Below are 25,828 nucleotides of genomic sequence, written 5' to 3'. Positions count from 1 at the left end.
GGTAAAAGTATATTTAAATGAAGTATATATTTTATAATAATCATGGTAGTATTTATTATATTGCATTTCAGTTATGCTCATTTAAATATTGTATCGAAGTAATGATAGTGTAATAAAAAAAATTACAAAAAAAACTTAAGAAGAATTTAGAAGGCAAAGTGCTTAATTATCATGAAAATAATGGCACAATTCAAAAAAGTTAAATAGAATCTGGAGATAATTTTCACATTTGACATTTGTGTAGTGTGATTCATTTTTAGTTTGCAAAGTAATGACATGTCTGTGTGTGTGTGTGTTTCCTACGGCTCTCGCACTAACAGATCCCATCCTAATGCCTGGCATTCCCAGTGCAACACTGACATTCTATCCTGCATTTCAACAGATGAGCGTCTCGGATTCCACCTGATGTGTGTGTGTGTGTGTGTGTGTGTGTGTGTGTGTGCGTGTGTGTGTGTGTGTGTGTGTGTGTGTGTGTGTGTAAATTCCACAAGTCTGTGGGTATTATAGGCCCTTCAGTATGTAAATATAACACAGAATGCTAAAGAGGATGTCGTCTCCTCTCTGTGGAGTAGTAGTTGACTATTGCCGCCAGTCCATTCATTGAGTTTCCATCTCCCTCTGTCTTCAGGCTTCTTCTGAAAGCAGGTATTGACATCAACAGAACCACTAAAGCTGGCACAGCGCTCCATGAGGCCTCCCTCTATGGGAAGACAGAGGTAGTGCGGCTACTCCTGGATGTAAGTTTTTTAGAGACGTCTCTACAGGGGTCACCGAACTTTCTAACATTAAGTGTCTTTTAATTTCAGCTTTTGAATCACTGTGCAAACCCCAATGTCCAAATTAATTTTCAGAACTGTTTATCGTAACATCCTGTCATATGCTTCTTTATGAGAATTTTGTTTCACAAGCAACAAAACGAATGTTTGTGTCCTCTGTATTTGTGTGGATCGAATCCAGAATCAATTTAGGAGGAATCAAGATGCATTAGTGATTTGATTTTTCCACGCTGAATGTGCTTCTGCTATTCGACAGACAGCATTTAACCCTCTTAATGTTTGTTTCTTGTGATGGCAGAATGGGATTGATGTCAATATCCGTAACACTTACAATCAAACAGCCCTAGACATCGTCAACCAATTCACAGCATGCCACGCCAGCAAAGATATCAAGCAGCTCTTACGAGGTGAGATGCAATCTGACATTTATTTTAAGACTATACTGACTGTATTTTATCTCCTTAAGCTTGGAGTGTGTTTGTGTTCATACTGCATATACACAGTATATGAGAGTGTGTACATGGTGAAGTTTGTGTGTTTGGGAATGGCCCTTCTTTGGTTTTTAAATGGTTATGGGAGACATTTAATCTGCCATTTAGTAAGCAGCTGTTTAAACTCAGGATTATATAACCTGCTGCTTTCTCTGTCTGAGCGCATGAAAGAGACAAAAGACATCTCCTGTGTGTGTTTGTGTGCAGATGCATACCGCAAATCTGTGGGGCCCTCCTATGAAACATAAGACAGGGCCCCACCCACAAGTACTGACATCATATGTGAACATTTGTATCAGGATGAAATTGTAATAGTGACAATCATTTTATCTTTCTGTTTACTAATTCCCTTTATAAATGTGGCCTTTAAGAATGCTCTTTTTTAATGGCATCATGCAAGATTCCTGCAGGCATACTTTTTAAAATTTAAACTGTGGTTCACACAAAATCCACCAGGTGATGCATGGATATTTTGGAACTGTGTACTTGCACATTTCAAAATGCAAGCCCGTCTGCTTTAACCAGAGCTGCTCTGTGTGTGTATGTGGGCCACAACGCTTCCCTAAACCTCTGACAGACTCAGAGAGTTAATTATTGATTCAGCCTGCTGTGTGTCCGTGTGTCAGCACATTCCTTCCACTGGAATAAAATCACAGAAATGACACGCTGAGAGCTTCAGATGGCGGGACCCATCTAATTTTTATGAACACTAATCTATAAAAAATGTCTCCCACAAATTCTCATAAAGAAAAAAAATATATATATAATTGGGAATGTACTTAACCTACAAGTTATTTATTTTTTTCCGAAGGAAAATATCAAATTAAACAAAAAATACTATATGTATTTATAGCCTTTTCTTTATAAGGAAAATAAAATACAGTTTGTACAGTATAAAAACCATTACACCTATGGAGAGTCCCCATAAAACATGGAAACAAGTGTGTGTGTGTGTGTAATTTTCTTATTTCTTCCTTTGGATTTTGAGCTGGATAATTTCATGAGATTTAGCAATGCATAGTAATGTACAGTATGTGGTATCTTCCAGTATCTGATTCCGAACTATGTGAATTTCTGGTTTTGATTCAACACAGATATATGTATGTGTGTGTGTTTTCAGAAGCTACAGGAGTTCTTCAGGTCAGAGCTCTGAAAGACTTCTGGAATCTTCACGACCCCACGGCCCTCACCATACGGGCCGGTGACGTCATCACGGTACAGCCGCTTACATGACTTCCTGAAACCTTGTGTGTGTGTGTGTGTGTGTACATCTGCGCTTCTCTTAAGTAGTATACCAAACCCCTGTGTTCCCAGCCAGTCTATTCAACTAGCGTTTCAGAAGCAGTTTCACTTGAACTGAGGCCAGATTGTTCTCTCTTTCCACCAGTTCTTTGTTCATTGCCTTGGTTTTTTGAGGGTGCTAAAGATAAACTGTAAAATAAGTGTTTATTGGTGAACTCAAACCAACATACATTTTCACACAGCATTGTCTCACAGGAAGTTGTGGGCAGAGAATAAGTACAGTCTAAGGGTCATTTACTGGAGGGTTGTATTTCATGAGCTGAATGATCTCGCTGTTGTTTTGTTGTCGGGCCTGCAGCTATTATATGCTTTATGCGTGTTTGCTTAGGATGGGCGGCTGGGGTTATGTTATCTAACTTTCAAAAGCTTTCAGATCATGCATTGTCTCTGAACTCCCAACCTCCTCCTCTGTTTTGACTGGTTGTCAAGGATGAAAAACAGCTGGATTAAAAACTGTACGTGTGAGATCACCGTGACGTCAGTGTGTTTTGCTGTTGTGATTGGCAGGTGATAGAGCAGCATGTGGACGGACGCTGGAAGGGCCACATTCATGACACCCAGAGGGGAACAGACCGAATTGGCTACTTTCCCCCCTCCATAGTTGAGGTCATCAGCCGACGCTCAGGTACAATAATAACTTCATTTATAGCAAGTTTTGAAGCTTCACAGCCCGTGGTCGCTATATGTTTTTGTTTGATGGATTTTATTACAGCTATTAACCCTGCAAATAACATTGTTTCCTTTACTGAATCAGTAACATGCTGACAGAAGTACCCTAGACGTGTCTCTGTCTTCCATCCTGCTGCTTCCCATGTAATAAATGTTCATCTCTAACCTCCATCCGCTTGCATTAACCCTCTGCTCCTGTCATGTGTGTGTCGTCCTGTAGGGGGCACCCTGTCACGACACGCCTCTCTGCCCACTCATAAGCAGCAGCTGCTCTCCAGGTCCGCCCTCAGTCCCAGCTTGAGTCTGAGCCGGGGCGGGACCCCTCAAACTGATGACTACTACACTCTGTACACCACTAACCCACACCTGGTCCTCCCACATGCCAACGGTCTGAGCACCAACCCAGGTATACCCACTCGGTCCCATCTCTAAGGGTGCTTTCTCACACGTTTCCACCTGGTCTTAAGAGGTTTTCAGTGATGCAATCACAAATGGTCAGCTGAGACTCGTACTGTTTCCACCTGGCTTTAAAATGCATCTCCTGTGACCATGGCTTTTCTTGAGACACTCTCCCATTTCGTCACACTCTTTATCACTTTAGTGGGTGTGCTAAATGTGATATATGAATACTGTTGACTGAACAATCCTATGTTACGTGGATTACAAGTTACTGGGAAAGGATGCAAATAAAAAGGATCTTGAGAGCAGCTGCGTAAGCATTGTGATACCCTCTAAAATGGCTGAAGACAGTAACTCGGGGGGGGGGTTGTTGAATAAAGTTTTGTTTTCTTTGCGCACAAAAAGTATTCCCGTAGCTTCGCAAAATTGAAGTTGAGCCACTGATGTCACATGGACAGTTTTACCAAAGTCCTTACTATGTTTCTGGGGCTGGGAACATTTCAGTTGCATTGCTGTCAATGGGAGGGTCAGAGAGCTCTTAGAAAATATCTAATTTGTGTTCTGAAGATGAACGAAGGTCTTACAGGTTTAGAACGACATGAGGGTAAGCAATTAATGACAGAATTTTCATTTTGGGGTGAACTAACCCTTCAAGGTTTTTTAAGATTTGCAAGCTAATAAATGGTTTAAACCCCTCCTCAGCAGCCACGTGGTCGATTTAGCAGCCAGACTTTATTTTGTGTTTGCAGACATGACGTAAACATGCACTAGCGAGTGATGCAAGCCTGCAACTTCCCTCCAAATCTTAACTCATAGCGTAAATAAAATCAGTAGGCTTTCCATAGTGAAACAGGATAGGACAAGAACCTGGTTTTGAACCACAGATTTGTTGCTATTTTATGTAATTTGTGCATTCTTAACCAAAACAATTCTTTCTAGTCTAGCTAGTGCAGTGCATTTCTAGTGCAGGTTTAAATTTTTATACTTGCATGTCATTAGATCCGTAAAAACAGTTCCATGGCTTTTAATAGGGGTTGGCAGTTTGACCAAAATCTAAGTAGTGATTAAGATCACAAAATATTTATTTTTGCTTATAAAAAATGGTTTATATATTAAATAACCATGTATTATTCCTGTTTTGAATTAAGTACTTCACTTATTTTCTAGATGTAAACCAAAAGATTTAAAATTATATTATTAGTCTTTGGCAGTTGGGGCAAACGGTTGATTATGGACCCTGGGTGGGCTCATGGTTGTCCTTTGTGACAGATATAGTAGAAACACTGTCTTTGAATATAAACACCATGCAGTAGCACACACTCATCTGAAGCCCCTGATTTGGGATGCACACACCCTTATATTATCCGCCCACAAAACTGAGGCCAGTGGCCCAAAAAGTGTTTGTGTCTGCTAGGTGGGTCTCCCAGCGATCTGTCCCAGCACATGACCCCCAGCATGGAGGACGTGTGGGTTTTGCGGAACTCCTGCGCTGGTAAGAACCGCTGCAATCCCCTCCTCTGAAATGCTCCTCCCCTGCGCCCCCTACTGGCTGCCACCCCCTCCCTGCTGCAGACAGACCCTCTGATTGGCTGGCCTGTCAGATGCCACACAGACCCAGTTGATGTGTCCGTCTCCAGATGTTAGAGTACTCCGAACCCTCTCGCTCCCGTAGCAGAACGTACTGTAGGTTGTGTGCTGTCATCTGTAAACCCCATCACCACATGCCTGTGGCTTTGCCCTGCTACCCCCACCCCATCCTGCCTGCTGCTTGAGTAGAAATCCAGCCCCTTGGCACAGTGGGTACAGTGTCCTCACAGCTGTGGGGTGGCACACTGGCATGGCAGTGCAGACGGCTGCTGTGATGGCCTAATCGCATTCATGTTATAATTGCATTGACTCACTAGACTAATGCCTCTATCTCTCTCGCAGCTGGGGACAGGAACAGTGTGGGCAGCACTGGCAGTGTGGGCAGCACCCGCAGTGCAGGCAGTGGCCAGAGCACAGAAAGCAACAGCGCCCCCAATGGACCACAGCAACACACCACCAGCCCTGACACCAGCAAGGTAACCAACCATTCGCTGTGTTCAGTCACAGGCATGATGCCTTGTAAGAAACAACTTAAAGAGTTCCCATTTAGAAATACCATGGAAAATGTGAGTTCCAGGTTTCCTGAAGTAGATAAACATTTTTCTAATTATGTTATTACAAATTTGAATCTTTACGAAATATTGAGTCGTGGTCTTACAACAGGTGCTTTTAGAGGTAGTGAGCGATAATGAAATGTCTTAATTTGGATAAAGAGAAATTAGAATGAAATGGTACATTTGTGTTAAGAACATTCTGGCGATCATCTTGAAGTGCTAATGTTGTTTTTTTTAGCAGGTAAAATGTTTTGTTGCATGTATAAAGAATTTGTGTTTGGTCTCATTTAAGACATTTGTGTACTACTAGCTATAATGTTTCAATTAAATCCAAGGATTCATACGTGACATGTAGAAGAAAATTCGTCTCATCACAGCTCTCTCTCTCCCATCTCCAAAAAAAAAACAAAAAACAGTTCCTTTAAATTCCCACTTTGCAATGTTTCGAAGTCCACAACTCTACATCAGACTGTAATGGACCCGTTTCCTGTTATTTTCATTAAACTTTTTTAGCTTCAGGCAAACATTTGTCATTCCAATGTGAACTAAAGTTTTATAGCTAAGGTTTCGTCTGACTTTTATTTCATTTTAAACAGGCAACGCCCTCTGTTGTGGATTTACTACAGCCAGATCATAACAAACTTCCAGACACATCCACAGGTAAAGAGTTACCGGTGCCATATTTACTGTTTGTATCTGTATACAGCTTACGGTGACAGTATTTGGACACATAAAATGTATGAATGTTACAAAATATCAAATCAATCTGATAAGTTCTGTGTGAACTTAAGTAATAACGGACTTCATACATCAACTTAAAAATTGGCATAACACTAGCTAACTCAAAGACATTGAAAATGCTTTCAGGTAAATCTTGGTGCATGTATTAACATGAGTATGTGTGGTGTTGTTTTGAAGGAGTTCCTCGCAGACCTGTGCTGCCCCCACAGAGGCCAGGAGAGCAGGGTTTCTCTCAACAGTTTGTGCATCCTCAACAGCTGCTGGAGGGCAAGGTCAGAAAACACTATTACAGTTAAGGCTTAGATAGACCTGATTATATTTTGATATGGCAAATTAATTTTGTATTGTTGTTGTAAGTTGTATTACAACTTTATGACATCAAAATGTCGATTATATAATTATACCACACCATTATACTATTAGTCTACAAGTATACTAATAATAAATGTGAGTATAATAACATACAACTGTTAATTAAGCCCGGAAATTAGATTATATAAAATATATCATAATAATATTCAAAAAACATAATGCATATGGAGAAGCCGTATTTTCATACAACAGCAGGTGTATCCTGCATTCTGCTTGCTACCTGTCTTATGTCTTCATGTCTTTTATCATTGTCAGGATGCTGAGGCCATCTATCAGTGGCTTAGTGAGTTTCAGTTGGAGCAGTACACTGCTAATTTCCTCAACGCTGGCTATGATGTACCCACCATCAGCAGAATGACCCCAGAGGTACGATCAGAGCACCAGTGTTTGGTTGCTTTAAGAAGTGCCACTCATTCTTGTTGCTGCAGATAGAGTTGATGTTGATAAAGTATTATACCATTTTTCAGGATCTAACAGCTATTGGTGTGACTAAACCAGGCCACCGTAAGAAGATTTCTCTTGAGATTGGCAACCTCAGCATTCCAGAATGGCTCCCAGAGTACATACCAGTAAGTCACTAAACACTACTATAGTATGCATATACATGTGTCTATGGTGTTTCTTCAGTTCACTCACAATTAAAAACTAATCTCTTAGCAGGATCTTGGGGAGTGGCTGAGCTCCATAGGTCTGCCACAGTATCATAAGAAACTCTCAGAGAATGGCTATGACTCGATAAACATTGTCCGAGATCTCACATGGGAAGACTTGCAGGAGATTGGCATCACCAAACTAGGTGAGTTTGAACGAAACACTGAATTAAAGTACATTGTGGTGGTTGTAGTTATAGGGTTACCAAAACCAAAGAAAAGCTATAATTGGAAATGTAAAAATTTTGAAGGTAGAACTCACTCCTCTGATCTCAAGAGGTGCACTAGAGACTGATGCTAAAGGCTGTAGTCTTGTTAACATGTCTGCCTCCCATGCTGGAAATGCCAGCTTGAATCCCACTCGGAGGAAGGCGAGTAGAACCAGAGGGTGGGGGACTTGAAAATTGTAGTTGCCTAAATATTGCTCTTGTGTACAACTAAACCTGCTTTCAAACGAAAGCAAGCATGATATGTAAGAAAATCATTCTTTTGAATTGGTTATTTTAAATGAATAGGTTCACTCTGGTTCATGATTAGAACAGAATTTGAATGACTGTTAAAAAACCTTTATCAATTGGTCATTGACAATTGACAAAGCCACAAATAATTGATGACATACATGGGTCAAAAAGTGTGGAAACCCTGTATACACTTCACCCTCCATCCATATGCAAAATGAAGCCAGGGGGAATTAGCTGTTTTTATGCCCATTCGCTCAAGGCAAATAGACTTTTAGGGTTTATTAAACCTGAATTTCGTAATTTAGTAAAATTTAATTTTGCTTTGATTTCTCAAATCAACTTTGAAATTGATATCAACTAATTATATCTTTGTTAAAAGTTCATCAATGTTTTATAAGTACAAGTTTAGTATAAGTTTCTTAGTATAAGGCCAATCACATTACCCCTGGGTAGCTCTTCCAGTTTTTGTTCTTACTTGCCATGACCTTGACAAGGACATTTAAATTTTTATTCCTCTAGCGTGATTTTGGGCAGTCTTACCACAGATCAATCTGATTGGTCTAAAGTCCTTTTCCAAATGACTGTATATTCAGCATTAAAAATACCCTGAGATTGTGCAGGGACATGCAACTTTCTCACCTTGTTGTATCATGCTTCCTAGGACATGGTGTACATTTTCTATATATCCTGTCAAGTATATCCTGTTTTGTTAAATTCTTGTGTGACATGTACAGAAAGTGTTAAGTCGGTGTGTGTGTGTGTGTGTGTGTGTGTGTGTCTCTGACAGGCCATCAGAAGAAAATTATGCTTGCGGTGAAGAAGTTGTGCGATATTCATAAGGCTCTTCTGCAGGCAGAATCAGGGCAGGGCACACTGCGGCGCAAAACCCCCGCAGCCTTGGACCTGGTCTCTATCGAGCCGCCTTCTGAGAGCGGCGACCTCCCCTCGCCCCACACGCCCAAGATGATGACTTTCCAGGACAGTGAGCTGAGTACTGAGCTACAGAGTGCCATGTCCTCCCACTATAGTGGCTGTCAGGACGGACTGGCCATCAAGAACGCTGTAGGTATGTCCTCTAGTCAGGAGAGCATTGATACGCGCTCGCGAGGCTCCGGACGCTCTCAGGAGCCCCCTAGCAACCCCTCTTCCACTTCCGCAGCGACCCCTTATAGCTGCTCCCGAGAGATCTTAACGAGCTCAGACAGTAGTCCTGCTAAAGAGCGCAACATTCCAGAAGGCCGTGACCAGGTCCCACGTCCTCAGCTACCACAGCAGCTGCTGTTCAGTGCGTCCACAGGCTTTAAATACCCCGCGGTGCCTGCCAAACCCAAATTGAGCTCTGCTCCTTCTCCACAAGGCTCTCCTGTTTATAAAACCCTCAATTATCCACGTTCACAATATAACAGTGCCACGCTTGACCGTCACTCTTCTAGCGTGACCAAGAAGCGCACACAGAGTCTGTCTCGGTATGCTTTGTCAGACGGTGAACCAGATGAAGATGATGATGATGAAGCAGCTCAGCTGGCCAGTATGGCCATGCCTTCGTATGCCACACTGAGCCGCAAGCCTACCCGTGGCCAGATGGCACGTCTTCAGTCCGCACCTGAGCAGTCCGTCGGCCGAAGTCACTCTTTTGCCATCAGGGCTCGGCATAAAGGGCCTCCTCCTCCACCACCTAAACGCCTTAGCTCCGTCAGCAGCAGCAGCACTAGTGTTGAAACTGTCTGCGACACCCCAGCATCACCTTCTGGAGGAGTTGAGAATGGCAGACCTGGGACCGTAAAGAGCATCGCAGCAGAGTTAGAAGCAGTCCTACCTGCGCCTACAGTGGAGCTCCTTCAGGAAACCACTACAGATGTTTCTAGTACCAATGAAGGGTCCAGGCGCAGACCTCTGAGTCAGACCGAATCCACCCCAGTGTCCGCCAAAGCAGATAGAGCGACAAAGTCTGACTCCGAGGAGGAGGATGGGACGAAGGATTCACGCCTGGAGAGCTCATCCTCGCCTCAGAACAGCTCCAGTGAGTGCATCCCCTTTGCGGAGGAAGGCAACCTCACTATCAAACAGAGGCCCAAAGTTGGCGGGCCTCTCAAGTCAGAGACCACTTCTGAGTCGCCAGAGAAGGCCAAACTGGCCAAAACCCCTGAAGTTCCAGAGTTCAACCTCAAAGAGTCAGACACAGTAAAGAGACGGCAGAAGCCAAAAGAGAAAGAGCAGTCAAACACAGTGTCTGACAGCAGCCCAGATGGCACATCAGTTCTAGAGACTCAGGACACAGTGAAACTCCGCATCAGCGAAACAGATATGAGCCTGCCATGTGTGGAGCTTCCAGCCAAATCAGTGAAAGCACCTCCACCTCTTGCTCCCAAACCTCCCAGTCCCCTGAATTCAACACGGCACGCCTCTAAACCAGATCCTGCTCCTATAACAGGTACAGCCTACAAATTAACAGGCTATTAATAACGTTAGTTAGCTTTTATTCAGGTTCGATGTAATGTATTTCTGCCCGGTTGCATGAAAGCTCTTATGCTAAGAAATCCCTAAGTTATAAGGTTAAGGGAACCCTTATTAAAACTTGAGTTGCAAGAGAAAACCTAAGGTTCAACTTAAGGAACCTTAAGTCTGTCATTAAATATTCCCCTTAATTATTTAAGGGTTCCCTTAAGCATTGTTACAAAGTCCTTAGTAACCGTTTCATCCTTAATAAATTTAATGGACCAAAACAGCTTCCTTAAGTCATCTTAAACTCAAACTAATTTTATGTTAATTGAAGAGGAGGTAGTACCAAGGCATGTTTTTAATGATCGAAATTGGTGTGATTTTAATGATCATTAAAATTCTACCTATTTGAATATGCAGTTATTGAGATTATTGATTTTACCTTCAGTAAATACTTCATCTCATTGCAGTCCAGTTTGATTTGTTTTCTGTGCTCTTGGTATTCTCCATAATGCATATTTTAGTACAACTGTTGTTTCGTTATGTGCTGTTTATTTTGAGATGTAGTAGCCTAACTAGAGCCCATTGCCGTATATTGCCAGAAACTACCGTGAAACACTTAGTATAAACACTTGGGTATGAGTGAGAGTTAAGACATTTGTTGCAATGCTCTTAAAGGAATCTCTTGCCACAGGGATGTTTTTCCCCTCCGGGACACCCTTAAATCAAAATTATTCAGACAAATACTGCTCTGATTAATATATTCTATACTTTGGTAGACTGCATGTATTATATTAAAGCTATTGGTAGCATCATTTTGCTAGTAAGTTACAGTACAATCAGTGAATTTATTCAACTTTTTTCTGTTTGCAGCTGTCAGCTCCAGCGTGACACTGAGTGTTGTACAGAGTGTTGCCTTTGCAGCACCTCAGTCTCCAGTCCCATACTCCCCCTCGACAGAGAACACGGGTCAGAGTGTGATATCAGGAAGCCTACAGGCTCTGATGGAAGGGGATCAAGGGTCAACACTGAAGCATCAGAGGCTGGAGAAGACCAGCTCATCCCTGGAGGAAGTACTGAAGGCTGTGGAGAGAAAACTAACTCTGGAGAACAACAACGTGGGGTGAGAGACAATCTCCACCAGCTTTCACACTTTTTTTTGAGGGATTTTCAGACTTTTTCCTTTAAATGTCATGTTTTTAAATTGTCACTATCACTCCTAATTAAACCTGTTGTGTCTCTTTTAGTGTTTCTCACGTTGTCAAGTCTGCAGGGAACATTCTGGATGACATCGGGAACATGTTTGATGACCTGGCCGATCAGCTAGATGCTATGCTGGATTAAAGATTCTCGTGGATGAGGCTGTTTATTTTTTGATGGCCCCAAAACAGGAGGGTAGAGATCTACGTATAGCAGCATGGTTTCTTCTGCCTTGTAATTCAGATGGAAACAGAGATGAGCTCTTGAACACAAAAGTGGGAACCTCCATTGATCTTTATTTACATGATGGACATGGACCGCAGTCTTCTGAGTAATGTCAGTCTAGATGTCATCTGTATTTGTTTGTTTGTTTATTCTTATTCCAGCGTCTAATCAACCAGCATATATATTTGTTTTACTTGAACTGTGGATTTGACCAAGTGTGACCCCAATGAACTTTACATGATGGACCCAGATGAAAGAAATGCACTTAGGAGAATCATTCCTACATTTCAAAACACCACACTGATTCAAAACATTTCTAGAAAGATTAATGGGATAGTTCACCCAAAAATTCTGTCGTCATTTGCTGGACCTTATGCTAAAGCGAGACATTTTGAATAAACTTTACGCAGCTCTTTTTCAGTTATAGTGACCAGCTGTCAAAACAAATAACACATGATAACAGAATTTTTTTGAGTGAACGGTTCCTTTAACATAACTACTTTTCAAAGCATTTTGAAAGAAGTAGTTTGTGATTTATTCATTTCAGCAGGTAATCAGCCTTTGGAAGGTTTGGTGCTTGTACCATATTTTTTCTTAATGATGTTGCAGATGAAGTTAAAATACATGACTGACATTTTTTTTGTATCAAAGTGTGGTTTTAAAGGGAACATGTTAAAAAAGCGATTCAAGTCTAAGTTACCACAAACTATTTTTGAAGTCTTTAAACTTTAGTATTTAAACTTTATCAAAATATGTATATTGTACACTAAAGGTATATTTGATTGGGAAGCAAACCTGTTTGTTGTACCAAAGTATATGTATATTTGTATTCAAATGTTAACGCTAACAGACTTGCAGCTAAACTAATGAAATTTAACCCAGTGGCATTTCCCCTTTGCGCATAATTTGATATGATGTATCTGATGTGGAATATATCCACACTGTTCTTGTGTGCCAAACATTTAAATAGATGTTTCTTTCAGGTTCTGTCTCCCAACGAACTGAAATATAATCAATGGCATTTGTTTAGCTAAGGCCGTTTTAACATTTAACTGCAGTTAAGGCCCATTCACACCAAGGACAATAACTTGAATCGTTCTCTGCAATGCGCACTTACATTAAACAGAACGTTATCATCCAGTAGTGTGGATGTCAATATAGTTATCATTCTTGGTATGAACGAGCCTTTGCTTATGTGAATATTATATATTAGTGATGTTCTTAATTAGGTAATATAACACACTGATATGATTCAGTATCAAGCCCCTCTTTGTTCTAATTTGTTAACATTTTCTATTAAATGAATTGAGCTATTTTGTCTTATTATTACTGAGCCATGCGATTGTCATTTCAGCAGTCACCTCTTCTGTCTGATTTGTCCAGCAAGGGATCCACCAGTCATTAGTAAGTTCTTAAATTGGAGCAAAAAGTCCAAACTAGAGCTATGCAGATGTGTTACTTTTCATCTCAAATCCTGAGGTTTCTGTAGCTTCATTATAAAATCAGTTTTTTAGGCTATAAGGGGCTATAATGCCCCTTTCCCAACAAGTCCGCAAATAGTTCTGAGACTCCATTCAAAATAGTTTCAGAGTAAACTGTCACACAAAAGTAGGAAACATCTCCGTAAAACCAGAAGGGAAGGAGCATCCAGCCTTCCTCAGTTTAAGCAATATACTTTAGTAGCTCAATCTAATATTTTTTTTCATTCTGGAGGAGTTGTTTTCCATAACGTGATATTCAAGACATTCCTGTCTGGCTTCAGACTGCATACTTCACTTTTAGCTATTCTCCATAGCCCAGTGAAAATGAATAAAGCATTATATGTGATTCATAACAGAGGCTAGTGAGGAATATAACTAACGGCCTGAAACTGTATATAGATAGTCTGATTTGTTGGAAACAAGTTTTCAAACTTGGAAGGAGATTGGTATAGTCAGGGTGAAAGATTTATACGAGGTCTGTCCGGAAAGTATCCAACCATGTAATGCGAAAAATAAGAGACATTTATTGAACAAGATACAAGAAACACTGACAATGACGCCTCAGTCACCTTCAAAGTAGGCAACTTGGGACCTCACACAGTTCTCCCAGCGTCTCTTCCACTGCTCAAAGCACGCTGCAAAAACCTTTGTTGGAATCACCATAAGCTGCATCATCATATTTTCCTGAATCTCATCGACAGTCTGAAATCTCTTCCCTTTCCAAGGTGATTTTAGCATTGAGAAGTCGCATGGCACCAAATCTGGGCTGTATGGGGGCTGAGTCACCTGGGTAATTTGATGTTTCGCCGAAAAACTCTGCACGAGATGCATGGGCGGGCGCATTGTTGTGATGAAGCTGCCAATCACCAGTTGCCCATAGCTGGAGCTGTTTTCAATGTATTGCATTTCTCAAGTCGTATTTTTCATATTCATGGCTGAATAGTTTCTGGACAGCCCATGTTTATTAATGATCGACTGACGTCCTTCCTGCAGCTTCAACAAAGATACAAATTGCTAACCTCTTTTTTTTCCATTATCTACAAATAAGAAATTTTTTGACATTTTGAGCAGAAACTTCAGCATATATATTTGGATAGGCTGGTCTAGGCATAGCTGAATACATCAAGATGACTATAACTTAATAACTGGTCAAAAATTCACCAAACTTTACATACAGGTTATCGTGTATTTCTTCACCTTAATTATGGATGGAATGGCGATTTGGATTTCCTTAACAATGTCTATGTAAAAGACCGCTACGATTATCTACGATTAATTTGTTTACCTGTCTAACCAGAAGCAACTTGGGCCTTTTCTCTTTCCGACCCAATTTTCCATAATATGAGTACAGTCTTAATTTCACATGAGTGTGCAACATTCAGAAGACTCTTCATAAAAATACAATTAAAGAGTTCATTTACAAAAACAGATAACTCAGTTTTTAACAATTTTCAAAAAAACGTGTTTTTTTCATTGTGCGTTCCAATTAATCTCAATCAAACTGCAGTTGAGTTATTTTGATTAGTTTAAAATAATAAAAAGCATGATTTTTGAATTTGAGTTATCTGTTTTGCAAATAAACTCTTCCATTGATTTTCTAATGCGTAACAAACTAAGGAATTTAAAAGCCCGGCATTGTTAAAATGTAACTACTAACTTCAATGTGCATGTTCCTTCTCACATAAGGAGCAAATGAGTATCTTGGAATCTTTTGTGACCCATTTAATGTTATATGCATTTAAAGCAGGGGTGGAAAATGTCAACCCTAATCAAACACACCTGAACAAGCTAATCAAGGTCTGAAGGGGTACTGGCTACAGACAGGTGAGGTTTTATCGGGGTTGAAGATGAAGTCTACAGGACTGTGGCTCTCCAGGACCAGAGTTCGCCACCCCTTTTGCAAAAATGGAGTGATTTTGCAACAATTTGTCAATGAAAATATATTTTCTGAACAAAATGTATTGTTACATACAGAAATAACATTCAGATGTGCACACATATAGAACGACACTGCAGTGATCAGAAGTGCAGATTATGTAATGCCATGTCAACACTGTACTACATAGAGGAAAAAAGAAAAGGAAAGCAGGTGTCTCAGAAAACTTCAGTGATTAGAACACAGACCATGATACACTAAAAGGAATTTACACTGGGCTCCAAGCATCTCAGGCCACTAGTAAAAATCCTTTTTCTGTTTAATGTTGTATTTTATACAAAATGCTTTATTGCAGATTAGATGTGAGTGTGCTCTCAAGATATTACTACGTTCAGTCATTCAGTATCATCAAACACACTCATTGGCTGATAGTCAGGATTCACTTCTATCCACTTTGGCTCAAAAAAAACATACAGTCAGAAACCAAGCTCACTGAACACACACACATGACAGAATCACGTCTGCTCAGCGTCAAACCTGCTGGATTAGTTACAATGGCTCTGTTCAGAATAGCATACTAACATAATATGACTATTTCTGTAATGTATTGCGTGCAAAGTTGGTGAAGTTGCTAAAATACTGTATCCCACAATGCAATGTGACCTAGATTTTACCTATTGTTTAATCAAATAACCAAGCTTTAAAAGACATATTTACACTGAATTCATACAAAATAAACTTTATTTTCAAGATGATAACTGGATGCTGTTCATTAAATTAAACATGCAATATAGTGTGTGTGTGATAACAGTCTAGCATATGCACAACACTATTCCTACTACTGTATTACTCTATTCTAAAACAGTATGCAGTATACAGTAATATTACAGTAAGTTAGTACTCCATTCTGAACACAGCCAATGATTGTAATACATCACAGTTGTAGAATGTTACATTCCATTTGCCCCGTAGCAGATGTAATCTAATATAATCTGTTAGTAATTCATATACATAATTCTGAATACATATAAATCTGTGTGTACATATACACACTGTACATACATCATATTGAGCCTAATTCATTGATGAATTTAACTTCATTATAAGATCTGCTCTGTTTTATCAAGTCTTAAACAGAGCTGATTGATGGATAATTGGATGGACGGATGACCAGAGGTCTATAGGTTACTGAAGAGTTCATTTTTCTTGCTCCAGTCCATGGGTGGAGCTCTCTTATTGGAGCGTTTCTGGTGAGCGCGCTCTTTCACCTGCTGCAGGGACAGATTGAGCTCTGGGATGGCATCTATGATGGACGGCTCCAAAGCCTGAGAGGAGAACAAATAAATAGAAACTTATGAATAACCTAAAATGGACACTTTCAGAGTATATTACAATTATGTGCTCAAGCGACAGTGGATACTTGGACCTGAACATTAGAGTTTTCTCAATCAAAACACTTCTGAGGAAACCTTTTTTTAACATTCATAAAGGTTGAAGGTTGACGTTCATTCGGTTATTTCAGAAAATGTTATGCTATGTTTGAAATGGAATACCAGCGGCTTACTACACATTATATGCTGTATATGGCATAGTTTGTGAAAGGGTATGCAATGATAAATGTCAAACAGTAGTATGCTAGATTGTTGTCACATTATGTTTCTATGTAGTCCCCAGAAATATTGAAATAGTACACTTACAAGTATACTACCAGTACATTGATATTAGTATGCTTCCTACATCAATTATATTTGGAAAATCTTTAAACTTAAATTTACTTGAAGTATGTTTCTTTATTGTAATACATTATGCATGTTTGATTTTGTGAGTGGCACATCTTTAAATGAATGTTTTTTTATTTTTATTTTGGTGTAGAAATGTCTGAACCCTTGGCATTTGGGCCAAATATGTCAACAAAAAAGTCATTAAAAATCACGACTGATGTTACTTCTACTTCATTTGCCCTCCGGGAAATGAACCCTTGAAAAAACATGAACGTTACCTGAAAAATTGCATTATGGGATTAAGTACCCAGTATGCAGTGTGCTCTTGGCACCTGCAGTAGTAGCTCAGTCTCACCTCAGGGGGCAGAGTCGTGAAGGAGGCATTGGAGGATGCGTTGGATGGAGACGGACTGATTGATAACTTTGAGTCCTTCAGCTCCACCTCTTTGGCCACATTTCCGTTAACCTGAACAGCAAAGAGACATTTCAGTAAAATGTCAGATCACCATAATAATCTCCTGAGGCGCAGTGCTTCGCTGTGTGCACTAGGGGTCAGACTTGAGCTGGTAAAGTGCTGAGCGTCAGCTGCAGTGTGTGGGCCTCAGGCTGCTGGAGACAGAGCTTCATTAACTGTACGAGTGGGCAGCATTAGCTGGGCATCAATACTGCTCCTCTGACAGTTGACAGCGCCCCCTTATTCCCTCCTGCCAGCTACATCTGACACGTCAACCATTAGCCAGAGGCTCTTACTTTCCCCCACAATCCTCTTTAGAGAAACCATCCCCACAGTCTCTAAACTTACAAACTCAAGCAATGAGTGGGTGACCGGAGAAGACGCCTGACACCTGATCTGTCCACGTCAACAAAAAAATGACGCTGAATTCAGGTAGTAGCCATAAATAAGTCTTACTGGCCATGGAATGACAGTGTCTTGCATATTAGTGTCAAACAGCGCAGATCATCGTGTCTCTTCATATAAGTCTCTGTCTCACAGTGAAACTGTACCTGCCACAAAAATGTACGGATATATCATGATTGTGTTTCATTGTGATGGTATAATGTGAGAAATATTACACATAATGTGTCCTGGTGGAAAATAAACCACTTTAAGTAGGGTGCGATTTGATTTTTATGTAAAAATAGCGACACTTTATTTTAAGGTCCAATTCTCACTATTAACAAAGCATTAACTACGACTTTTGCCTCAAGAAATTCCCAATTTGCTGCTTATTAAAGTTAGTAAGGTAGTTGTTAAGTTTAGGTATTGGGTAGGATTAGGATGTAGAATATGCTCATGCAGAATATGTACTTTATAAACACTAATAGATAGTAAATTTATTAAGGCATGCTAATTAGCAACTAGTTAATAGTGAGAATTGGTTCCTGTACTAAAGTGTTATCAATATGATTTTTTGGGTGAACTATCCCTGTGTAATATAGTTATATTTTCTAACTGGTTCTCTTATATTGGTACTTTGATTGAAATACTTTTAAATTTGAAGTCACAATTATTATTTTTTATATTCAGTGGCGGAAACAGGCGTCCATATTCATCCCTAATGATTATGATCAAAAGAACACATTCTTGCTCTTCACATGCACTGCATGAAGTCAAGAAATCTGTAGTGTATGCCACTAACTGACACATATCGGAACAAAGTAATACATATGACTCTCAATTAATGGCAGAGGCCTTTTTGAATAAGCCGGACTGAAATCATTTAAACCCGATTCTGAATAGAGATTGATCTGCAACCTCTAATGGGCTTCTTTCATGCAGTGACCTCAGAAATAATTGCATATAATACAGCCACAGACTTCCCTTCATATTTATCCAGAGAGCTGACTTCACGAAACACAACAATATGCTGACATTTCAATAATAGGCATCAAAACATGCAAAGGTTTCCAGTGACCTCTGAGAAACTTGCTGTAGTGTTTTTTCTGCTGTGAAAACCTAGGTTCAGACACAGGTCAACACAAACATCTCAAGCTGCTGTATTTATGTAGGAAAGAGCACATGGGATAACAAATAAAACCCAAGCTGGAAAGTGCACATGACTGAAAACTGAGAAAAGAATAGATCTCAGTATCCTTGTACTCTACTTGCTCTGAAACGGCTTGAAATTGTGATTTTTGTTTAGTGTGACGTTTCATTCAAAGTCAGTTTGATCGAAAATATCTAATTCCAGAACTTTTTTTGTTAAATGGAAACTAATGATATTTAATAACTACAAACAAACCAGGTTTTGACCATGATGCTCTTAAAATGTTATTAAAGCAACAATCCTCAAGAGGCCACGAATAACAGTGACAATGATGAATCCATTGTAATATTTGCTGAATCTTCTGCATTTATCTATCAATAGCCACCTTAAAAACCTTAAAAAAAAAATTTACTTCCATAGTATTTTCTTCCATACTACCAACATTCTTCAAAATATCTTCTTTTGAGTTCAACAGAAAAAACTAAGACAGGTTTGGAATGACATGAGGGTGAGTAAATACTGAAAGAATTGACATTTTTGGATGAACTATTCCTTTAATGCGGCCTGCTAGTATTCTATCATCTGAGTTGTTGTCGTACCTTGTCCTCCATGTCTCCGTTGACCACAGGTTCAGGCAGCGGTCCTGCAGGCAGAGAGAAGCAGAACAGGTCAGTCACAGATCAAACCTAGTGCATCTGCATCCTTCAGATGGGACACTTTCTCCAACACTGACTCTAACGCTCCTCATCAGAGACATCGAGGAAGCAAAGATTAAACAAGACACTTCCAGACCCCTGGACAATAGCTATGGCATTCACTCCTTCTCGGGTTGCAGTGAGCAGATGTCGACTCTGTTACATACTGCACCACAGATATGTACTTCATTTATTATTCAGATGACCATCATCACCGTGGTGAGAACGATGTTACCTGGATACCTGCCGACCCCCGGAATACTGTAGGGAACAAAATCTAGAGGCCTTCATAGTGGATTACACATTAACAAATGAACTGACATGAGAGACGAAGGATGTATGTGGAGATCTGCCGAGACTTGCTTGTGAAAAAGAAGTACACATACTGTACTTTTAAAGAGTATTTATTACACAAATAATATAAAAATGTAATACTCCGGGGCACTTAATTGCATGTTAATTGGAATTAAATGAAATAGCAAAATTAGTTCAACTTTAAAGTGCTTTTTGATACATTTAAGCAGGACATATTATATATAATTTCATAATTTTATTGTCTATTGAAATATGGTGCACTGACAAGCATTTATGATAAACTAAAATATACTTTAAATGTCATTTTTGTCCGCTTGTATGTTTTTTGTATTTAAATATGTTTGTAATCACACATTTGAAATTATGAAGTTGCAATTTAGTGCGTGCAAATGCATTACATAAAATATCATATCAAAACACTACAGTAAAAATTATAATCAAGTACTTTACATGTGCTTCGAGATGTTAGTCAACACATCTAAATAAGTGTACTTTAAAGCATGACAAAAGAGTATGAAAACATAATGATTTAAAATATACTTTAAGTAAAAATATATATATATATTTTACATTATTATAAAGTGCACTTAAGTGTAATTACTGAGAGTTGAGAAACTTTCTTTAAGTACACTGAAGTGGCCTTTTATTTCAGTATTCACACACACACACACACACACACACACATACTGTTAAGTTTTGAAGTACAGGTGCACATTCAATACAATTAAGCATACTTCTTTCTCACAAGGGTTGACATGATAGTGAAATAAATCCAAGATATAATCAATAAAACATAATAAACACCAAAATTCAACACCAAAATATACTAATAAGAATAGTTAAATTATATAAAATTAACTATTTTACTCAATATTTGTGTTATTTTTGGTTACTAGAGAATCAAAGCATTAGCTTAGCAACATGCTAATTTCAGAGTGTACTGAAATCTGAACTCAATTGTGAATTGAGTGTGTGCTTCTGCCTGCTTTAAGACAGAAGTGCTATTTGTATGACAGAGTTGCTGCCTATCAATATGGTTTCAAATTAGTCACTTAGAAGCCTCTATTTATTAGGATGCTGCCTTAGAAAGAAGATGCTTATACAGGCAGCTCAATAGGTGTTGAAACAGAGCTGACACACATGCTTTTGAGTCGAAACTGTTATTCAAGGTGTGTTACAGACATTCAGACGTGATTTGTGGATAATTATGTCCCTCCTTGTGTCCTTGCACATACAATTAAAAAAATAGTAACGTGGATAGATTTTATATTATTTTTTTGACAGGAATGAAAACGAAGTACAGTGCGTTCAATGGATTGTACTGTTTAACAACATACCAACTGTTCAGCTAATTAAATGTCAGACAAAAACTCCATCAAACAGTTTTAAAAGTACTGAGTTGTGAAAATTACATAATTTAGGACCTTTATACAGTGAGTGTCATTGTAAAGACCGTATGTCTTTCCATTTTCCTCCACGTTAAAGTCAATATTCGATACATTTATTAGCTGGTCATGACATAAATTGAAAGATTGAATATAACATAGCATATAGTAGGCTGGCAAGGTTGGTACGATAAGCATTTTTGTCACATGAGTCTCATGCTAACACATACAGAGTGTTATGTTTATACTTTCCAAGCAGTGTGACAGTTGCGTTTTTTTAAGCATTTATTTGTGGTGCTGCACAGTTGCCTGCTGGGCTACAACTGTAAGTCTTATACCGTAAGTTTGCATTTGCTTACACACTGAAGGACAAGTCAAAATTACAGTCACTAAACTGTTTAGTTTTGAAGGGTCACAACACACCATTCGAGGCCGGTGGAGATGCAGTGTAAGTGCAGTGTAAGAAGCATTACAACTTGCTTCATTATCGCAGAATTCAGTGTACTGTAATTGACTTGATTATGAAAAAATATGCATTAATTCTTACTTATGTTACAGTTCCAATAAAAAGAACCATACTGATGCCCATCTACAGAGTTTTCAGTAAAAAAAGCAAACTGGCAAGGCAGATAACAGGTTTAAAAAATAATCCCAGCACCCTTACCGTCTTCTGAATTTCTATCTTTCTACAGCTGTCTGAACACTACATGAGTGGCAGAAAACTGCAGGGAAGATACGATAACACTCAGCACTGCACAGATCCATCTGGCCCCTGATCGGCACAAAACACACACATCACTGGCTGTTTGGACACTTCAGACGCCCTTCAGTCTCAATACGGCAATCTGAAAGCCACTCCAGACCGGCACCTTGGAAACCACACAAATGCTGCTTCCAAATTTGGATAACAGGCAGCAGAGAGAGACAGTGTGTGTGTGTGTGTGTGTGTGTGTGTGTGTGTGTGTGTGTGTGTGTGTGAGAGAGAGAGAGAGTTAAATGTACAGCTATGTGGAAAACAGAATCCTAGCTTACTACTGAATACTGCATAGTATACATACAGTACATTGCACACATACTGCCTACACACGTGCAAAAATAGTAAGAGAAATAATAGATGGCTGACATTAATTCTGTTTCAATTGTCACCCCAGAAATTTATGAAGAACTGGAACGCCTGTTATTGAAGTTCTGCACATCCCCTGAGTGTTTGTTTGTTCAGTATTTATGAATTGTGCCTTCTGCTACCAATAATAATACAGCATTTACGGTTTCATTTTACACATTTAAAATTCATTGGAATTCACACATTTTCTACAAAATCACCACAAATACTACTATTCAGAAGTTGTATTCATCAAAAGTAACAGTAAATACATTAGAATTTGTTTTCATTTAAAATAAATTGTTTTGAACTTTCCATTTATAAAAGAATCCTGAAATATGTATCACAGTTTTCACAAAAACATGAAGCAGCACAACTGTTTTCAACATTGATCATAATAAGAAATGTTTCTTGAGCAGCAAATCAGCATTCTAGAGTGATTTCTGGAGGATCATGTGACACTGAAAACTGGAGTAATGATGCTGAAAATTCAGCTTTGTAGCACAGGAATAAATTACATTTAACATAATACAAATAAAAAAATATTTTGAACTGTATTTTTTACTTTTTACTGTATTATTATTATTTTTTTTAAATCAAACAAATGCAGCCTTGGTGAGCATAAAATACTTTTAAAACACATTTAAAAATAAATCATGCCTTTTTTACAAGACGTCTCAGGTGTCCCAGAATGTGTCTGGGAAGTTTCATCTCAAAATACACCACAGATCATTTATTATATCATGCTGAAAATGCCCCTTTTTGGTTGGAAACAAAATCTCACAGTTTTCATGTACAGTATCTCACAGAAGTGAGTACACCCCTCAAATTTTTGTAAATATTTAATTATATCTTTTCATGTGACAACACTGAAGAAATTACACTTTGCTACAATGTAACGTAGTGAGTGTACAGCTTGTATAACAGTGTAAATTTGCTGCCCCCTCAAAATAACACAGCCATGTCTAATGACACCTCTAATGTCTAAACCGCTGGTGAAAATAAGTGAAAATGTCCAAATTGGGCCCAAAGTGTCAATATTTTGTGTGGCCACCATTATTTTCCAGCACTGCCTTAACCCTCTTGGGCATGGAGTTCACCAGAGCTTCACAGGTTGCCACTGGAGTCCTCTTCCACTCCTCCATGACGACATCACGGAGCTGGTGGATGTTAGAGACCTTGCGCTCCTCCACCTTCCGTTTGAGGATGCCCCACAGATGCTCAATAGGGTTTAGGTCTGGAGACATGCTTGGCCAGTCCATCACCTTAACCCTCAGCTTCTTAAGCAAGGCAGTGGTCGTCTTGGAGGTTTGTTTGGGGTCGTTATCACGTTGGAATACTGCTTCAGTATGTCACAGTACATGTTGGCATTCATGGTTCCCTCAATGAACTGTAGCTCCCCAGTGCCGGCAGCACTCATGCAGCCCCAGACCATGACACTCCCACCACCATGCTTGACTGTAGGCAAGACACACTTGTCTTTGTATTCCTCACCTGGTTGCACGCTTGACACCATCTGAACCAAATAAGTTTATCGTGGTCTCATTAGACTACAGGACATGGTTCCAGTAAGGCCAATTTCCCAAACACAACCTCTGGATATGACGCTGAGCACGTGCACTCAACTTCTTTGAGTTCTGAGTGGAACCTGTCCTGTTAAACCACTGTATGATCTTGGCCACCGTGCTGTAGCTCAGTTTCAGGGTCTTGGCAATCTTCTTATAGCCTACCCCATCTTTATGTAGAGCAACAATTATTTTTTCAGATCCTCAGAGAGTTCTTTGCCATGAGGTGCCATGTTGAACTTCCAGTGACTAGTATGAGAGAGTGAGAGCGATAACACCAAATTTAACACACCTGCTCCCCATTCACACCTGAGACCTTGTGACACTAACGAGTCACATGACACTGGGGAGATAAAATGGCTAATTGGGCCCAATTTGGACATTTTCACTTAGGGGTGCACTCACTTTTGTGGCTAGCGGTTTAGACATTAATGGCTGTGTGTTGAGTTATTTTGAGGGGACAGCAAATTTACACTGATATACAAGCTGTGCACTCACTACTTTACATTGTAGCAAAGTGTCATTTCTTCAGTGTTGTCACATGAAAAGATATAATAAAATATTTAAAAAAATGTGAGGGGTGTACTCACTTCTGTGAGATACTGTATGTCTCTTTAAATGCAAATGAGCTGCTGCTCCCTACCCTCTTTCCAGAAGAGGATCAAATTGTACCTCTGTTTGTTTTTTGATTCTGAATATCATTTGCATTGTGCGTGACACTGCAGTTCTTCATCATCATCATAAAAAGTTTATTATTTGAATGTGTTTAAAAAGCCTTGTCATTTTAAACTTCTGATATACGATTTTCTGAGAGCACAGAAAATTGGCTCTTTTGTGTCAGCTGTTAAATACACACAAGGTTATGTCCAAAACAAAGTTCACATAAACACAGTTGGTTGTAAATAGCTGCATGTGTATCAGTACATTAGATCTGTGAAATAGTGTCTCTTGAACATGTGACAACACACTACTAACCCAACTCAACCAGGCCTCTTATTATTTTGTGTATGTCTTGGGCAGGAATTAAATGATTTAACATTGTGACATGCACATTCCTGAAAGTTGCTTACTGATATAGAGAATAACTCCTTTTGGAGTGGTTTTGTGCTTAGTAAATTTGCAGATCTTTTTCAAAACAGCAACATTATGTACAAAAGGAAGTTCAAAAAAAAAGAAAAGAAAAAAAAGCATAATAGGCCCCCTTTGAAATGTTGGCTTATATAAATTTCTACACATTTCTTATGTACATTTCTAGATATGCTAATTTATTTTTAAACATAAAAATGAATACTATTTTTCAATAAAGTAATGCAGCATAAAGCTGCAGTTAGACTAGATTTTGAGCGTGCTAAATTTCTTCGGATGCTGTAACTGTCGTGATAGGACCTCATGCTCTGCAGCGTAATTTTTAAAATCTTAAATTCAACACATAATTAATAATAATAAATCCAAATTGTGAAAATATAAACTGAAAAAAATGATTCATTGAATTTACTCAATTTTTGAAGGTAAGTGGTTGCAATCCATTTATTTTAGCTACATTTAAATAAACTAATTTAGTTGACTAACTTTCAACTTTTTTTATTTAAATGTAGCTCAAATAAATAGTTTGCAACCACTTACCTTAAAAAAAATTTGTATAATTTTTTTCTCAGTGTACGATCTACTCCAACCTGATCTCACAGCAATTCATACATATTGTACGAGGTGTCAAATTCGTAGGAATTCATTCGAATGACCACCCCTAACCACACCCCTAAACCTACCCCTCACAGAAAACGTACAAAATAGCACGAGTGAGGTCGTACGAATTCGTACGAATTAGCCACCTTGT

General features: G+C 39.1%; 2 protein-coding genes across 7 annotated transcripts in view; one reads left to right on the top strand and one right to left on the bottom strand.

The window, feature by feature from the left end:
- Positions 1-13,198, top strand: part of LOC306868875 (caskin-2-like) — a 54,904-nt gene extending 41,706 nt beyond the window's left edge. Inside the window, exons 8-22 of one of the 6 annotated variants that reach the window (XM_079415312.1) lie at positions 629-737; positions 1,075-1,183; positions 2,388-2,482; positions 3,077-3,194; positions 3,459-3,644; positions 5,052-5,129; positions 5,567-5,700; positions 6,375-6,438; positions 6,697-6,791; positions 7,147-7,257; positions 7,359-7,460; positions 7,552-7,687; positions 8,790-10,433; positions 11,315-11,564; positions 11,689-13,191. In XM_079415312.1, coding sequence (XP_079271438.1) covers positions 629-737; positions 1,075-1,183; positions 2,388-2,482; positions 3,077-3,194; positions 3,459-3,644; positions 5,052-5,129; positions 5,567-5,700; positions 6,375-6,438; positions 6,697-6,791; positions 7,147-7,257; positions 7,359-7,460; positions 7,552-7,687; positions 8,790-10,433; positions 11,315-11,564; positions 11,689-11,785 — 3,328 coding nt within the window. In that variant the 3' untranslated portion in view covers positions 11,786-13,191. Of the gene's footprint in view, positions 1-628; positions 738-1,074; positions 1,184-2,387; positions 2,483-3,076; positions 3,195-3,458; positions 3,645-5,051; positions 5,130-5,566; positions 5,701-6,374; positions 6,439-6,696; positions 6,792-7,146; positions 7,258-7,358; positions 7,461-7,548; positions 7,688-8,789; positions 10,434-11,314; positions 11,565-11,688 lie in introns of all 6 variants that reach the window. The other 5 variants (XM_079415311.1, XM_079415313.1, XM_079415314.1 and 2 more) reach the window with 5 other exon arrangements.
- A 2,273-nt stretch (positions 13,199-15,471) lies between these two features.
- Positions 15,472-25,828, bottom strand: part of LOC306866020 (Na(+)/H(+) exchange regulatory cofactor NHE-RF1-like) — a 33,560-nt gene continuing 23,203 nt past the window's right edge. The window contains exons 4-6 of the mRNA XM_079410963.1: positions 19,532-19,575; positions 17,300-17,410; positions 15,472-16,548 (exon numbers count right to left, since the gene is read on the bottom strand). Coding sequence (XP_079267089.1) covers positions 16,402-16,548; positions 17,300-17,410; positions 19,532-19,575 — 302 coding nt within the window. The 3' untranslated portion in view covers positions 15,472-16,401. The remainder of the gene's footprint in view (positions 16,549-17,299; positions 17,411-19,531; positions 19,576-25,828) is intronic.

This window comes from Barbus barbus (genome assembly GCF_936440315.1).
Source record: "Barbus barbus genome assembly, chromosome: 4".
In the NCBI taxonomy this organism is placed as follows: domain Eukaryota; kingdom Metazoa; phylum Chordata; class Actinopteri; order Cypriniformes; family Cyprinidae; genus Barbus; species Barbus barbus.
Note: the sequence above shows the minus strand (reverse complement) of the source record. Positions and strands in the feature narration are given on the sequence as shown.